Raw genomic sequence first — 19047 nt, forward strand, 5'->3', positions numbered from 1 at the left:
ATGTGTCACATCGTGTTTTAGCGACGCTTCCTGATAACAAGGGCGTGTAATGTTTGTAAGAATGTAGTCCCAATTGGACTTAGCTTCAAGGGTGGTAAATATAAGACCGAGAGGCGAAGTTTTGGATGCGACACCTTGAATACTCAGGTTGGTGGTAGTGTCAATGAGTCGTCGATTATTCATATCGACTAACAGTCCAAAATGTCTTAAAAAATCAGCCCCTATGATGGGGTGTGTGACGTCTGCAACAACAAATAACCATTGAGATGTTCGTCTCAAACCTAAGTCTAAGGTTACAGAGCGATGTCCATAAGTGTTGATAGATGGATGCGGGTATGACTATGATTTCTCATATCTCAAAAACTATTTCTACGTCGTCTTTTCACTTACGAAACATCCAAAGGATTCGAAACTTTATTAATGAGGCAGCAGCTAAACAACTTGTTCATGCTTTTGTCACTTCACGACTGGATATGGGAAACTCATTGCATGCTATATGGGCTACCACAAAAACAACTCCACAGGCTTCAGCTAATTCAAAATACAGCGGCACGAGTTGTTAAAGAACTACCAAGATATGCACACATATCAAATACCTTGGAAACTTTGCATTGACTTCCTGTTAGGTACCGCATTGTTTTTAAAATATTACTCTTTGTTTTTAAGTCTATTAATGGCATGGCTCTTGAATATATTTCTGACATGCTTAGGATGTATGTTCCCAGACGGAATCTGCGTTCTAGTGATACGCTGCTTCTACATCAACCAAAGTCTCACCACTCATGGGGAGACAGAGCTTTCACCGTTACTGCTCCTCGTCTATGGAATGCTCTACCGAGCTCTATCAGATTTTGCAAAACTGTTGATACTTTTAAAAAATTATTAAAAACACATTTATTCATTAAGGCATATGGAAATCATGAGGTTTCTTTAAAGTTGAGCAGGAGGTGAATGCCTACTACTCGATCGATTTCGATGTCGACTTGTGCTGCGACTTTGATATCTGTTGTGCCGTCGGTCAGATTTCAAGGAATTAACTTGTGTGGACAGTTGTTGAAACTGTTTTTGCAGGTTTTCAAGGGTCGTAGACAAGGCTGTATTGTCCGTGTGCACTTGTTGGCGCAGTTGCAGTTACAGAGACTTCAATAATTTTGTCAGCCAATGATGTCAAACTTCCCAGGTCCAACTCATCCTTGGTTGAAGCTAGGATAAGCTGTACATTAGTTGGGAGGCGACTTAAGAATAGTTGTTTCATAATTGAAGATTCGAGTGGCCTGTCGACTAAGAGTTGTAACATCCGTCGGTATAATTGCGACGGTTTCCTATCCCCAACTCCTCGGCCGTCAGGAGTTGGCGGAGGCGCTGTTGGTCGGAGTCAGTTTTCCGACGTATTAAGGTATCTTTCAAGTTCACATACCTGTTATCAGTAGGCGGGTTGAGTAGATCCCGAACTTCCTGCGCAATTTCAGGTTGCAATGATCCGACTAAGTAAGCGTATTTTGTAGCATCTACTGTAATCCCACGCGTTGTGAACTGTGCTTCCACTTGGGTGAACCACAATATCGGATCATTGGGCCAGTATGGAGGCAGTTTCAACGCTACAGAAGAAATTGGCCTGTTGACGGTTGCTGCGTCATGAGCGGGCACCACAGGTTGTTCCTGGTGCTGGGGTTGTGCTGGAGGTTGCGGTAGCTGTCGTTGTTGCTATTGTTCTTCCATTTTAAGTTAAATTTGGTATAAGAAAGTCGAGGGTCACCACTTTAGTATGGATGAATGACACTCTCAGTTCCATGCTTCTTTAGTCGGGGTCACCACTTTAGTAATTGTCGGCGCAACGGTAAAATAAAACAACTACTAAATGTATACAGTAAACTATGCAATTTATTCCAAGTGAATCAAGTGAGGATTCTCAATAAATAAATAAAATATACAATATACAATGTTTGATAAGACAATGCATTAAAACGGTGTAGCTACATGACTAGTTGAGAAAAGAGTGTGTTAATAATGTGGTCAGTGCATGATAATATTGAGCTTGGCCCATCTCATCTGACCAATTAGGATTAAGAGAATTAATGTGTTTTTCTGTTAGAGTTATTAACATTCTTAAAATCCATTAGCTAGAAAAGTGAAGGTAACCTGTCAATGTGAGGTTAAATAAAGAGATATATAGAGGATGTATAAATAATCAAATTAAAAGTAAATGTTGAATTGTTTGAAAGCTATGTGGTAGGTCTGCTACAATAGTAAAGTCTATTTTAGGTCGAAGTATTAAATCGAGAATTGTCTCAGTCGCATTGCTTTGAATAAGGTATGTATTCTAATAAGTAATTTTCCTTTTTCAAACTTTATTATTTCAACATAATTTCTATTTGTCAAAATAGATCTATATATTGTTCACTTAAAGCAGGGAAAAGTAAATGTAATTTAACTCTTCCCTGCTTAAAGAAAATGAAGAAATAAAAATCACAAAGTATACTTTACTGCATATTGATTATAAAAGAGACGTGACGTAACCGGGCTCCGGGCCAATACACAAGTTAAATCAAACTGGACTATAGAAACCATTGTGTAAAGGCCAACTCAGAAGCTAAATATAAACAAGGTAATTGCAGTATACAAAAATGTTTCAATAACATTTTAAATAGCACTTTGAATGATAGTAATGATAAATTGATGATTATTATTTTTGCATTATTGTTTGTTTTGGAGTTGGATAGACACACTCTTGGATATTTGTCATTGACAACTCTTTTCACGTCTTCGTGCTATTAGTTTATATTTCGCTGAAAAAAATAAATAAATAAGTATGTCCATTTTCTATTTCAAAATAATAATAAAATCGTACCTTTCAACTACATTTTTCGACAATGGTGAAGAAAATAAATAGGAACTCTAAGTCTACTTCTGAGTTGTTTATGTATATAATATCATATTTTGAAATAGTTTAATATAATTTTGTATTTATTTAATTAATCACAGTCTTGTGAAATACAAGACCAGCCAATTCTGGCTTATGAGTGAATATATAGAATAACAATTATAAATAGACACGGATTAAAAACATCAAATAAAATAACTACGTTTAAACAGACTTACTACAAATAACCTCATTGTTTTCCTTTTTTTTTTCTTTTACCGAGTAGAAGGCGAAAAAAGTGTATATGTAAATAAATATGTTATAAACTACTTGTTAAAAACAATGGACTGGCATAAGGAGAGCAATTGATAGGCACATTTAGCAACTGTAGAACAGTGGTTGCCATCACACATAAATTTGTTAGATCTGAAAAGGATATGATATGTAATGTTATACAAATAATGAATTTTTATGAGTGGAAATGTACAAATAACGTAATGAAGCGAATGATGAAAGGTTATATTTCCAAAAACACTTCACACAAAACGCTCCCCTGATGTATTTGTGTCCAATATCTGTCTTTTTCTATCCAATTGTATTTTGAGATACCTATAATGTAATATAGCCAGGAATATCTATGTCTCCCTCTATCCTATCCATGCCATCCCTTGATTGATTCAGGTCGGTCCTCGACATGGCTTGTTATTTTTCCTTTTAATAAATACTTCCTCATAAAGGCCAGATCCGGAAAACATGTATTTCTGTTCATCGTGTTCATGAGTCTTTATAGTAATATTCAACCGTGTTTCCGGGTTTAATACGTAACTGGAATATTTTAAACACACAATTTTAAATTATTCCTTAAAAGCAAAAAGGTTAATAAAACCTGAAATTATGCTGGTTTTCTAAAATAATGGTTGCCAACAACTAAAAAATGTTTATTTATGCGCTAGGCCTAGTAAAACTCCTTAATATTTGTATTATATATGTATTAAACTCACTTTTCTACCGTTTAATTTATTGCAATCATTATTTATCTACCTTTTTTTATTTTATTTCTGATAAAAATAAAAATGATAATATTATATGGATTTTTTAATGTATTGCATCATGGAAAATATTATGAAATTCAATCATATATATATTAATATGTATACGAATTCGCTGACTTGTCTACTATCGTAAGCATACTCAGGAAACATACAAAGCTTAAATTGGCAGGAAATTCTAACCTAACTATTTAATAGTTCCTGAAACAATCTACATGTATTGTAACTAGTTTTAAAATGGAGGTAATACTTCTTATATGATGTGCGTGTGTGTCATTTGTGTGAAATTAATTCCAAAATATTGTATTGATAAAATTAAAAAATAGTAACTTTAATATTATTGATTTATCGATAGGTGTATTTTTTTAGTTATCTACAAAGTTAACTTTTTCTATATGTAACCATCATAAGTTTGTTTATTACAAACACGATGAAACAACTATATATAGGCCTAAGCCTATTATATGTAGAAAAGTTGACAGGATCAACATTAAATTGTTCATCTTCAAATGTTTAACGGTGTCTCGGATAATACAATCCACTACGTCACACTTCACATTCAAATAAAATTAATACATTTAACAACAAAAATGTTCAAAATATAATAAGTTAATAATTTTCAGTTTTTCCGGTTGAATCATGGCCAAAAACGTTTTATGCCGGTTTAAAGAACGAGACATCGTGATCAAATAACTTTTAATTTGCACCACGTGACCAATTATCACTATCATAGCCTACAGCTTAACAATAAATACACTTAACTATTGTTTGAACAGATAATAATATACACTGATAACAGTGAGTGATCATAGGAAACAACGTAAATATGCCTGCGGTTAATGATAAATTTACGATTAAACAATCTTCGTTGATTATAAATCGTATGATAGTAATTAAAACCTAGATTCAAGTTATACTTGCTATTTATTATACTAAGTATAAATGAAACAAATAAACACAATATTTAACTTGAAGGCGAACTTTCATTTTTTCAGAGAATGGTTTAGATTTGAATTTCATATTGTATATACTGTATAACATTTTATTTGTAACATATTTTGTTGGCGATCGTGTTTTTTCCCCTCTTCTTCTTTTATTATTATCTTAAATCATTGCGGCTGCCGTCCTGGTCACTCAAGTTTCAATTTACATATTCATTAGGTTTAATTGACTTATCGACCAATAAGATTGTTTGAGCCAAATTTGACGGTCGGTTGCACTTACAGCATTTGCGTAGGCCTACTTTTGGTAGACTTCCGCAAAACAACGAAGTTACTATCTTCAAGAAGATAAGAAAAAGGTAGTACAATTATCAAATGGCCATCCTCAAAATATTTGTTTTGGTAATATTCTGTGTTTTTTCGGTTGTCAATGGTAAGTTGTTTTATTATTAGTATAAGCATCAGGTTACCGTGTAGTGTTAGCTTAGCTTATTAGATACAGTATGAGTGGTAGACGAGGCGAATATGATAATGTCTTCCTTGACCCAAACAACATGTGCCTCTACTAGCCTACTAAGGTACTCTGATTTCAGCTTTGGTATATTCTCTGTTGAACCAGGAAATAAACTCAAAATTGTAATCAACGTCGTTTTCAAATTAAAGCTCTAAATGTTGGATCTAGTTTAAAATATAAATGTGTGGTCAAAAACTACAATATTTGTTTTATTGTTAATGTTATAAATATAACATTTTGCATAAATTAAATCAAAATAGAATTATATATGTTTTTGGATATTACATTGAGTGTTAGGCCTATATAATCGTTTAATTATTCGATATTAAGACCCTGTAGCACCACTTTATATTGACATTTCTTATTTCACAAAATTCGTTCTGCTAAATCACTGTATATACATCTTTTATCACTGTTTATTTACAACATTGCAAAATGACCTGATGCAAAACCTTGTAACCAGGGAAGAGTGTACTTTCATCTGCTGTTACTATGATTCCATATATAGATGAATCTACATGTCTATCATGAAAACAATTTAAAACATATAGTTTAAAATGTCATTAGTGAAATTCATGTCGAAGAAATACTATTATTGCAGAAATTGATTTTTTTATATACTTTTTATCGTGCAATAACACAAACAAATGTGATTTTTCAGAACACAATTGTTTTACATGCTCATATTTATTCTTTGATGCTACATGAGGTTTTGCTACATGCACAATTTTGAAACCAAAATCAGTGTGAAATCCTAGAAAAGGTCACCAAAACCATGACAAAACCTTGTATGCCATTTTAAAATATAAAATAATCCAAAATACGTATTAACAACAAAATTGTATTCATTATATTTTATCAAAAACTGGGGTATTTTTACAATTCATTATTAATTTACAACACATAGGCCTATACAAAAAACATAAGACAAAGATTTTGTGTCCTGTAAATTTTGTGAGGTAATAGGTATATGGTAAAGATGAGAAAATCTTGAAGAAAAAAAATAATAAACTGTTATCATTCTGTTATTTGAACTTGGTGTAGATGGATTACTGTCTTTTGTATTACTTTGGCTTCACATTACACTTACAGTATTTAAATCTGATATTCGATGCAGCACTTACACTATTTATATACTGTATCCTCATCCAGATGATAATATTGTACACAAAATTATTATTTTTTTTTTATATAAAGAGAATGTTTTTTACATTTGTTTAAAGGTAATATTGCTGATCAAACATGTTTTACTAGTAAACCTGTTCGCTCACTTGGTCCCAAAGATGATGGTGCTTTTGTTGGTAGCTATATTGAGTATGTAGAAGATCCACAAACACTCAACGTAACATTGGGGCGGATACTGGATACTGGAGGTGGTGCTATCATACAAAAAGCAGATTCAGAACCATATGAAAGACATTTTAAAAACAAGCGCTATGTTTACAGGGAACTTTTGTCAGTAGAAACTGGCACTCACAGAGTTGGTGCTTTCTTTTGTAATGTGACCGGGTTGAGAAATCAAACGTCACCATCATACATTCCTGTAATTATATTAGCAAAGGACGGTTAGTCTTTTTAAAATCCATTGATTGACATACCATCATAATTGTAATGAGATATAGTTCATTAATTGTAAACTAGTATTTTTTAACATACGTGTCAAGACAGTTTTGTGAAACTGCCAGCTAGACCGGGACTTAGACTTATAATGTTTAATAATAATTGTAATACTAATTGTAATAATAATTGTAATTACATGTTATTGGCAAGAGTATCAAGTAATGTGACACTCACCCATTAAAAAATAGCATATTATTCAAGGCTGTGTTCGGACGTAAAATCAGTTTACATGTGTAACTTTACATGTGTAATTAGTGATCATTCGGACGATGAACAATTTACACGTGTAAAGGTCATATTTCATGCATCTCTTTACACTATTAAGGTCAAATTGCTCCTTATCTTGCGGTTAATCAGCTTGCGGTTTAAGGTGTAATTGAAAAATCCACCTCATGAGGTGGATTTTTGAAACAGCAAGTTTACCTCAAAATTTACACCACACGCGACCATTACACGTGTAAATTTGTTCCGTCCGAACGGGCTCAAAGTGTTCACAACCAATTTGTATAGCATACAGTAACACAAGTCCTTTAGATTATTTTCTATGTGTACAGTATATACTTTTTTTTTTCTATTATATTTTAGTGATAATCAGTAAAAATGATTAAAAAACTCGTAGTAATTGTTTTTGCAGCATATATAAAACCTGAAAGGCAAACACAGACAGTCAGTTTTGGGGAAACTGCTACAATACAGATGACTTTAACGGAAGGTGATGCAGTTAACCTGAGATGGCGACTCAATGGAAATGTTATTGACATTTGGTCTGGTTCCAGCGATATCACAATTCCATATGTCACAAAAGACGACATTGGTATATATGAATGCTACCTAAATGACAGAAGAGACGAAAGTAAACATGCCATTGTAAGACTTATTGTACGAGGTATGTATTAAATTAATGAAGTTGTTTCACATTCTATTATATGGCTCTCATCTAAATTATTAACACAATAAAATATGTCTTTGGTTGTTATTCTTCCTGACTAATGTTTTTCTTTTCATATTATTAGACTACAGTAGACTTCAATATTCATATTCTTGTGTGGAAAGAATCATATCGTATCTATCATACATCGTATTACTAAATTTGATCTAATCACCAACCATAATGAAAATCTGGTACATTTTTTCTACTACCAATTATGTTTCCAGTTGACTGATTACAACATTTTTGGAGTACAGTACTTTAATACTTAAGACTATTTCCATCAAAGGTTACATAAATCATCATTAAAGCATTGTGATACATTTCTTAATTTTCATAATTTATTCATTCATGTTTTTAATACTTTTTGCAGGTTGCTCAGCCTCTCATTATGGTACTGATTGTCAGAACTTCTGTCCTACATGTTATAATGGTGGTGTGTGTGATGATGTCTCTGGACTCTGTGTATGTCCACCAGGATTCAAAGGAGAAGACTGTAGTGAAGGTATAGAAAAATACATGTGTCATTGATTAATAATGGTATTTTTAAAATTTGGTACCAAATAATATAATAGGGAGGTTTCGCAACCTTACGAATACGATAACGAAAACCGATACCTCATACATTTGTGAAACTTTTGAGCTGATCCTCATTTCATATTCCTAAAGCGTATTCGTGTTGACGAATATCACCAGTCATATTCGTAACTAAAAAACGAGTATAGTTTTTGATCTATTTTGCACATTTTGCATTTGAATCGGGAATGATTCATGATTATAATATAATTATAGATTTATTGAAAGTAATTTACTAAAGTAATTTACTAAAATGCCAAGTAAATTTTGATAAATAGCAGTTTTTAAAGTCCTCACTCGCTTTGATGTTACGTTAGGCCTAGGCAGCCAAGCACCAAGCAACACGTACTTGCGCTTCGCTCAAATTTACCGCAGTCATATTTTGGACGCGCCTCGATATTTCGTTGCCATGCGAAACAGATTTTTTTATGGCTTACGAAAACGAATACGTGTGCGTGACGTATCCGTTTTCGTTATCGTATTCGTAAGATTGCGAAACCTCTCTATATTTTTTTGGATTGGCAACAATCTGCCCAACTAGTGCACTGTGTCACTTTCACAGTCCAAATACACTTGTTTGTTATTTGAAATAAATTTTGGAAAACCCACTCACCAATAGTACAGAGCAACATGAAACCTGTAAGTAATTAATATAAACAATTTATATTTGGTTTTATATTTTTATATAAGTGTGGAATCTCTTGGTTTTCGAGATTTAGATGCCTATGTTTGTTTGTTCCTCTATAATCTCTTTGAATTCATACAGGCTGAATTGTAGTTGTTGGCCAGACCAGTTTATACATTAATATTAATGATTGTTCAGATAGCAATTGCATTTTTATAACACTTTTGTTAACATTTTATTATACCATATTTTTCTATGTATTTTTCTAAATTTGTTAAATGTCGGTTTTATTGTATCGTTGAAGTTGACAGGGGCTGGTCAAGCACATCACAAGATGACAGTTTTATACTTTTGCTTTTCCGCTACTCCCCTGTTATACTTATATGTTTGTTTTTTTTTTGCTATGTAGAAAGATTGACAATAAAATACAATTCAGCCCACACTTGATATTATTTTGACGTTTAAAACTCTCACAGTATATGCTCTATTACAAATATTTTTGTAAAATCGTGACCTCATGTTTTTTGCTGTGGTGGACATTTATTAGGATCGATTGTAGAAAATTTATTTATCTTAATTTTCTGGACCAGATCAGCTTTCTTTCTTCCATTAGTATTGTCAAATTTAAATCCTTAAGTCTGTACTCATATTTCTTAAATCGCTAACCAATATAGTTGATCTCTGTTTGGTCACAAACAAGGGAGACCAATAACTACCACCATACTCAAGAGACGGTCTTATTATAGACCTATACAGACACATATATCCTTTGCTAATGTTTAAAAGATCTAAAAATAATGGTACTGTATACTTACTGTATTACACTACAGTATTATATTAACATTTTTATACCTATTACAATTATCAATGATGTTTCAAAAAATGTCCTGTTTCTGAGGGTATCTAGAAAACTCAGATCTCAGATTTATCTGAGATTTCTTGATCTAGAAAACTCAGATATCTGACTTTTCTAGATCTAGAAAACTCAGTTATCAAGATCTGACTTTTCAGATCACCAAATGGATCATTCCATTATTATCAGAGGGTAGCTTGTTTGAAATACTACAGTATTATACGTTTTCTTACTAGGCCCTAGTAATAAAAATGATTGTAACTTGTAGTAGCAGCCTACAACTTAAATCATAAAGAAATACAGTATACACCTTTTAAAATGTAGTCTTGACATTTAGGCCTAGCCTTTAGGCCTAGCCTTTAGGCCTAGCCTTTAGGCCTAGCCTTTAGGCCTAGCCTTTAGGCCTAGCCTTTAGGCCTAGCCTTTAGGCCTAGCCTTTAGGCCTAGCCTTTAGGCCTAGCCTTTAGGCCTAGCCTTTAGGCCTAGCCTTTAGGCCTAGCCTTTAGGCCTAGCTAAGCAAACTCAATTCAAGGCTCAACGTGTCGGCGCTATCGTGATGTATCGCGAAGAGTAGGCTTGGTCCTAACCCCTGGTTTTAACGGTAACATGCACTGTATTTTCTTTATGATTTCAGCCATATGCCGCTTCTACATGTCACAATATTAGTAAGAAAACGTACACAGTAATCAGTTTTAATAATATTTTAGTATTTCAAATGACCTACCTTCTGATTAATAATGGAATGATTCAAATCATTTGATGATCTGAGTTTTCTTGTTCCATTCTGGTACTAGAAAACTCAGATATATTTGAGACCTGAGTTTTCTAGATCTGAGTTTTCTAGACACCCTGTTTCTGATAATAAAAAACTAAAATTTATTGTGAAAATGGTATCTCAATTTACTAATACTATATTTAAAAAAAAAGTATTATTAAAATGTAAAATTTGTTTAATGATAGGTTGTGGAAATAACCATTGGGGAAGAACATGTGTCAATCTGTGTAGCAGTCGCAATCCTGGTTGTCCGGATCAAATGGGATGTGTTCCTGATCCATTAGGATGCTCTTGTATGGCTGGTTATAAAGATCTTGACTGCAAAGGAAGTAAGTAATATAATGCATTATTTCTTTAGGTTGGCAATAATACAATTTAAATAATATTTTTCTTTACGCTTTGCAAATGAGATTAAATTTGTAACTCTGTAGCAATTCTATTATACATTTACAAAAGGGAATAATTCAGTAATCACGCATTACGTGGTATAGGTGTCATGTCAAATGTTCCAATTTTATCATTACTATATTTTGTAATAAAACATATGTGGCTACACTTTTTTCCAACTGCTCCCCTTGATGAAATAGTAATATTTTTCACAATTAAAAGCAGATTTTTTCTAGATTTGTGTTTTTTTAAACAGCCATACAACCATAATTATATCTATTAAATAATGTATATTTTATTGTGGATAATTTTCTGACCTTGTGGAAAATAAATACAGTAGCAAGGATCTTATATTCTCACTTTACAAAATGTAATGTATAGTAGAATAAGCTCCAATATATTAACATTTTTTTATTTTAACAATAGTACAACATTAATATTTTGAGTGAATTATTGTAGGAGATCCATTGTTCAAATATTGTTACATATAGTACAACATGTAGTATTTTATACCATTTTAACAAGAATTCTATTCCACTTTAAAATATATATGCTTCATGTAGTACTAGTATGTACTGTTTAAAAAAAAAGTTATATTTGCTGAATTTAACCAACTAGATGGTACGCTCGCTTCGCTCGCGTACCATCTAGGTCGTGCCCACAGATGGTTCTCGAATACTATACACAGTAATTTCAGCGTCACAAAACTGGCGATTTCAAATGTACGTAGGCCTACCGCAGGACTATAATACATTGTCATTTACAGAAACGGATAAATAGACACGATGATTTATGTAGTCAACTAAAATTAGCACCCTGGGAATTACTTCCGAAGGAGAAACTTATCACAAAATGAGTCCAAATCAAATTTGGACTCATTTAAAGAAACCCAATGTGTGTTTTGTATGGGCTTTTTTATATTAGGGTTGAGGGATGGGAAAGCGGATAGGTACAAAGAGGAACAATTTTTAAATATATTCTTTATCCACTCAGTAACGAAATATTTGTTTCGTGTTTTATATGTAGGCCTATAAATAATATACCTCTAAATACAGTAAAACATTTGCGATTTAATACTTTGTTAAAACTGTCACTGTCATAATCGATTGAAATATTAAAGTACATGTCACGATACACCACTACGACGTTTATTTTATTGGTAATTATTAATCAATTCAAACGTTGAGAAGGAACTGTCAGTATAAAGTTTATTTGTATATAATAATGTGTTTATATATCTAACAGTAGATCCTATCCACAATCTCAGTAATAAAGTTTATCTGTATATATTTTTATATTACATCTAACAGTACGAACATTCACAGTAAGAAATTCAAATGAGGACTAAAAATAGTTAAAAAATAGGTATTTACAGTATTGTCAAAGTATTGCAAGTTTATTCTCAAAGGGCCCATATCTTTACCTACCGTATGTGTTAAACCAAGGGCTCATAAATTTACCTACTTGTGTTAAACCAAACTCTGGCAGACTGAGAGATTGGGATGTTCCATTCATCGCAAATCAATACATTTGTATAATCATATATTAAATCTATCAAAATAGTATTTTTTAAAGAAAATCGGCCTGTCTTCAACATTATGATGGTGTACTCTAGCTGTTCAACCGGTTTTCAGCTATTAAAAACAATTATCGTAGGAGGAGATAGGAAAATGCGAAGCCTCCTCGCATTTTTGTGGCGGGTATTTTTCAAGATGGACATCCATTAGACAGTGTATACCACCATCGGAAAACACCCCTATTTGGGGCAAATCGTTGAACCTAAATTCGTTTTAATCGTCAATAACTAATTATCTAACTTAATTTAATAAGTAAACAGGGTTACATCAGGTGGTTAAAATCAGTACCGAAAGTACGAACCAACTTTATATACCATCGAGTAAAAATTCTAGAAGTAAGGCGCGATTTACCGAATTTTGCCCTTACGTAAATTTATATATAGATACAATTATTGCACATTAACATAGAGTTTTCATTTTTCGTAATGAAATGTTTTATTTTTTAAATACCACTTAAAACTTACAAACAGCAAAACAATTGTGGTTATCATATTTTCCACAGCCTGTGGAACAGGGTATTATGGATCAACATGTAGTGAACAATGTCACTGTGCTCCTGGTGTGACATGTGATCCAAGCAGAGGCTGTCCAGATGGACCATGTGAGGCTGGATATTCTGGAACAAACTGTCAAGGTTTTAAGACTTATTTTTTTATTGAAGTAAAATGTTATCTGTGATTGAACCATTCTCATTCATTTATGATAAAAAAATTTCAGACAAACTATGCTTACCTAATTATAGACTTCAAACATCAACATCAAATATTTGTTATTTATATACAAAAATATTAAATGGACTGGTAGAGTATTTTTTGTGCCTTACCTGTGTATATACAGACAAAAGCCTTTGTCTACGAAGTGAGAGATGCAATATGGAAAATAACACAATGGCTCATTGGTATATATTCCCACTTAAGTTTGAGCTTCCCAGACTGTAAATAGAACTTTTAACTAAAAACTTATCTGTTTATCCAGGTAAAGCAGCACTTACAAAGTACCAACACCAATGTTATGTTGTTTAATAATTATTGACCATAATTTATTAAAATGAAAGTGATAATTTTGATGTTACTTCAGTTTCTTCATGACATGCACTGAAATTGTGTCTGTTGTTAAATATTTTATTTAGTTCCTGACAGTTGCACTAATGGACGGTATGGGGAGCTATGTAAGTACCAGTGTCATTGTGATGATGATGGACCATGTGACAGAAACACAGGAAGCTGTAGTGATAGAAAATGTAAACATCTTTGGATAGGATCTGATTGCCAACTTGGTAAGCAATGCTGTTATCAATTTCCATTTGAACGTTCAGATTTTGAATATTGTTATAAAAGACAAAACCTGTACAATCCTGTTTAAAGACGTATTGTCGCCCTGAAAAAATAAATAATTTTGTTGTTGAATATGCCATTTTAATGTCACATAGGCCTAATAGTTGTCCACTTTGACCAAAAATTGGATAAAAAAAAATTTGTTACCTGAAAAAACGGTAATTTAAAGCAAAAAAACATTCAAATTGGCTGCAATGGATTTTTGGTTGAATTTAACCATTTATTTACTCATTTTTATACAGAAGTAATTACCTTTATTAAAAATAACCTATTAATTTGATTAAATTAATCTTTATTTTTCATATTTTTGGGGGACAATGCATCTTTAACAAATTTACAAGATTTAGATATTTTGTAATGTTTTCTTAATTGCTAGTTTGTTTTACAGTTACTAAATCTGTGAGATTTGAAAGCCTCTTTTCGGATTTTGGTTTATATTTTTTTTTCAGATGGAAGAACAAAAGTCACATTAGAAGATCCTTCTAGCAACCGAGGTGTAACATCAGTGACAATCACATGTATTGTCCAGGCTAATCCAATACCTAGTGATGAAGATATCCAAGTATTGCATGGTGATGATATTCTCGAGAATGGTGTGTCTACTGCAACAGAATTGAGCTATACAAAGACCATAGTTTTTAGTAATATTACTATTGCAGAAGACGATGTTTTTAAATGTCAGGTGCAATCAAATATTTCTGGTGATGCACGAACTGAGAAAGTTGTAACAATTTATGGTAATTTTTTGGGATTTCAGGTTTATTTATATTTGATATATTGCTTTTGACTTTTAAAGACCACAGATAAAGGATAGTGGAAAAAACTCTTGAAATTGTTAATAATAAACCAAACTTTCGTTATACAGTACTTCAGCCTAAACTAAATACAAATGACATTTTAATCTATAAATCAAACTTCAAAGTAATCTACAGCTAAACATTTTTTTTTCATTCAATTATTGTTTGAAGTAGATTTTTTTATTATTTGTTTTTCATATTGGCCAGAAATAAAAAAAAACACATTATTAAAGGTAGTGGCATACATTTTGATAAGCTAGATTCAATTTGTATTAATTATTTTCAGTTTTTAATAACACTGTAAAATGTAATAAATAAATAAGTAAATAATGAAATAAATTTTAGAAAGTAAAGTTATTTCAAATAGAGGTTGAACGTTTAATTTAGTATCCATTTTTTTTCAACATCAAATTTTGATTTCAGATCGGCCAGTAATGACAGTAAAACCCAGTGTGATAGCGTCAAATTCTACAGTTACAGTATCATGGAACGAATGGACAAAATCAGAAAATAATGGAGATGGTCCTGTAATAGGATATTATGTCTGCTATAAACAAACTGGAGAGACCTGGGAATCATGCTCAAATACAGTTACAGGGTTGTCAATTGTTTTCAATATTGATGGCGATAATAATGATGGTTTTCAACAGGGAGTAGAATATGAGTTTGGAGTGGCAGCCATACGGCCTGGAAGCCTAGGAAGTGGTATCATCAGCCCTTTGACACAATTCATTATTCCGTGTCTTCGTAAGTAAAACACCAAAGTTAATTGCATGAAATAAGAAAGTAGTGTATTAAGGTTTCGCCATCCTAGTGATCTTTTCAAATGTATAGTTTAAAACCTCCCCAGAACCATTGCGATAATTTTGTAATATGTGTAAAATAAAACAAATTTGTATAAAGAACAAACATACAAATGCTATCTATAAATTGCCATTTTTATGTTCTTAATTGAAATAATTCAATTTCAAAATCAAGGAAAATTTACCTTTGTATTTGTGTTTTTATAGCTCCTGTCATAGTGCCTTCCAATGTTCAAGTTTCTGTAGTTTCTGATAGTGAAATTGAAGTACAGTGGCAGGTAATAAAGCTTTATGTGTTTTTTTTTCACATTCAGGACAAACAGTAAGAAGTAGAAGAATTAGTCTCACAGTGACAGCAATTATAGATTAACAATCTATTCTCCAAATAAATATACATTTGTTTCATTTTTTTGCTATGGAGTATAGATAGAAATAGCTAAGAATAAAACCCCTTTTACACCGCCGAGCTTATAACAAACCCGGGTCGTGTCCGGATAAATTTCCATTTCACACCTGATTCATTAACCCGGGAATGACACGGGTTTCGTGTATTTACACTGCAAAATACCAACCCGTGTAAATGTTCTAGATCATTCGAAATATCGCCCTCTCACGCACGAAGAGAGACCCTAGTAACGGTTTGCTCATTATACCTCCTACAATTTTGTTTTATGGCAATACACACAAAAATTGAATCTACTCGTGAAGAATAATATCTTGAAATAAAAATGAATAACAAATAATCATAAGTTTAATTTATTGAATAAGTGAATAAACAAAATCAATCTTATCCTAATTTTATGTAAATTAAATACTATAGTGAGCGAGGATAGTAAACAAATGGGTAAAGATACGCTGAGCGTTTTACACCGCAAACACGGGTTCATCCCGGGTGCGTCCCGGGTTGACTTGACGCTGAATACATTCCGCATCACTTACCCGGGTGATTCAGCGACCCGGGTAACTTTTTACGTCGTTTACACCGGCCTACATTTCCGCATTTTTGCATCCCGGGTACGACTCGGGTTATACAATTCCGGATCAACTCCGCATTTTTACTGGCGGTGTAAATATACATGTTAAATGTGCCTACTTTAGATCACAGAAAATTATAATAGGGAAGGTAAACCATCTTGTCAGTCATGTCACAATTCAATCATTGACAATGTTGAAACACGGACACATTAGTTGTCCATTTTCATCCCTCTTAGTCCAGGAGTATTAGACTTTGAGGTAGAAATAAATATGCTAAAGCTGAATTTTTCAGGATAGGTCCCTAATGTTGTCTGAAACAACATACTAAAAGTCCCCGGGTTTCCCCATTGTGCTTCAACTCGATTGGGCCATTTTTCAAAATGGCGGCCATCTTAAAATTATTTACCATATGCTGACAACCAGTAGGTGTAAGTAAACAATCTTGGTGTCAAAATACTCAGAAGACCCATATTTATATTCACTGTAATGAAAAAGTTTAACAAAAAATGGTCAGAAATGCCTGTTTTGACCTTTGACCCTAAATTTGGATTATCTCAATATCTCATCAATGAATGGCCGTAGAGACTTCAAAGTTGTCCCAAATTATTCAGAATGCCCAACTTTCTATTCACTTTAATGAAAGAAAAATACCAAATTCCTTTAGAAACCTTCTATTTTGACCTTTGAACTATTGACCTAGACATATTTTAATTTTATAGACATCTTGGTGATCGATAGGAGTACACAAGCGAAATTGCTGTCAAAATACTCAGAAGACCCATATTTATATTCATTATAATGGAAAAGTTTTTAAAAAAATGACCGGAAATGCATGTTTTGAACTTTGACCCTAAATTTGGATTATCTCAATATCTCATCAACGACTGGCCGTAGAGACTTCAAAGTTGTCCCAAATTATTCGGAATGCCCAACTTTCTATTCACTTTAATGAAAGAAAAATACCAAATTCCTTTAGAAACCTTCTATTTTGACCTTTGAACCCTTGATATTGATATTTTATACCAAAATTGTATAGAAATTTTGGTGATCTGATCGATAGGAATACATAAGGGAATTTGGTGTCAAAATACTCCAAAACACCCATGTTTCTGTTTACTCTTATAGAAATAATGTACTAAATGCGATTGAAAGTGTTTTGACCTTTGACCTTAATCATTACATTTTAATGAGAATTAGACCCCATTTACACTTACGATTTAGGCCGGCCCTGGGTCGGCCCTGGGTCGGCAATTGATAAGTGTAAATACTCCAAAAAGTTAGGCCGGCCCTGGGCCGGACGCAGATCTGGGCCACCTCTCCAGGTAGGTTCAGGAGCGGCTTTTACGTTTGGGCCGGCTTACGCAGTGAACCGTGAACAACGTTTGACCTTTTTATGAGGTTGTTGTTATGACGATCCGACATTCTCAGTACATACCTTCCTCCTTTTCGGGCGACAATTTGTTTTCTTCATTATATATTTAAATTTATTTTCAGACATCTTCTTTCAATAAAGTATTCCTCCGCTTGTTTCGCATATACATAAAATATAGCCATATTATATATAAAACAGTGGGGTTCATTTTGTTTTTAATGGGACAAAAAACAACAATACAGTACTATAAATATAAAACGGTCGGTTCGCGCGGAGAGTTGAATTGACGATCGAGAGAGAAAAATGTAAACAAACTGTACTTCGTATCCCAGCATGCAATGGTACTTCCGATAAAATTATTTACGACCAGTAATCTGCGTCGGTAGTGTAAACGCTCTGGGCCGGCCTAAAAAGTAAATATTTGCAACCGGCCCAGGACCAACCCAGGACCGGCCCTAGACCCAAACGAAAGTGTAAATGGGGTCTTAGTCTTACTTCGTGCCTAGCTTACCTGTATAAACCGACAATAGCCCGTGCTCTCCAGAGGGAGGGCTTAGATGCAAAAATTTAAATTTAAGTTGACATAAAGACAGACAGAATCTAACAATTCATCAGTATGGCCATTGCCATGAGAGGTAAAATTCATTCCAAATTGCTCAGATGCTAAACAGACAAACCAAGCCCCAATTTTAAGCTATATATATATATGATACATTTTACTGTCTGTTTGGGCTTTAGCCTGTTTTCACTTCTTTTATTCATTAGTAACCAAACAAATTTTATTATTTATTTATTCTTGAAATAAAGGTTAGAAATTAGTCCTCCAAAAAATGCCACGCCTTCTCTATATGGATAATGTCCATGTTTAAACTTTGGAGCTATACCAATTCTGAAATGTTCCTCTTCGGCAGTGCCATTTAATATATAGCAGAGACCACTACTGGTTGATAAGACACACACTTATTGGTAAAATTGTTGTTTTTTTTTCAATTGAGCTGCACTATTAAGTATTACATTTCTTTGTGTATATAGGTCTGGAGTACATAATTCATCTTATAACA

The 19047-nt window shown here is 32.9% G+C and overlaps 2 protein-coding genes across 2 annotated transcripts in view; both read left to right on the plus strand.

The window, feature by feature from the left end:
* The first annotated feature begins 6819 nt into the window (after positions 1-6819).
* LOC140051975 (tyrosine-protein kinase receptor Tie-1-like) lies at positions 6820-13727 on the plus strand. Its single transcript, XM_072097336.1, has 6 exons — positions 6820-6929; positions 7619-7870; positions 8286-8417; positions 10927-11070; positions 13208-13339; positions 13681-13727. The coding sequence occupies exons 2-6, from the start codon at positions 7681-7683 to the stop codon at positions 13725-13727; spliced, it is 645 nt and encodes a 214-aa protein (XP_071953437.1). The 5' UTR covers positions 6820-6929; positions 7619-7680.
* A 1543-nt stretch (positions 13728-15270) lies between these two features.
* The window catches only part of LOC140051976 (receptor-type tyrosine-protein phosphatase mu-like), a 50573-nt gene continuing 46796 nt past the window's right edge, over positions 15271-19047 (plus strand). Inside the window, exons 1-2 of the mRNA XM_072097337.1 lie at positions 15271-15583; positions 15847-15917. Coding sequence (XP_071953438.1) covers positions 15271-15583; positions 15847-15917 — 384 coding nt within the window. The remainder of the gene's footprint in view (positions 15584-15846; positions 15918-19047) is intronic.

Source organism: Antedon mediterranea, chromosome 6 (genome assembly GCF_964355755.1).
Source record: "Antedon mediterranea chromosome 6, ecAntMedi1.1, whole genome shotgun sequence".
NCBI classification, from domain to species: domain Eukaryota; kingdom Metazoa; phylum Echinodermata; class Crinoidea; order Comatulida; family Antedonidae; genus Antedon; species Antedon mediterranea.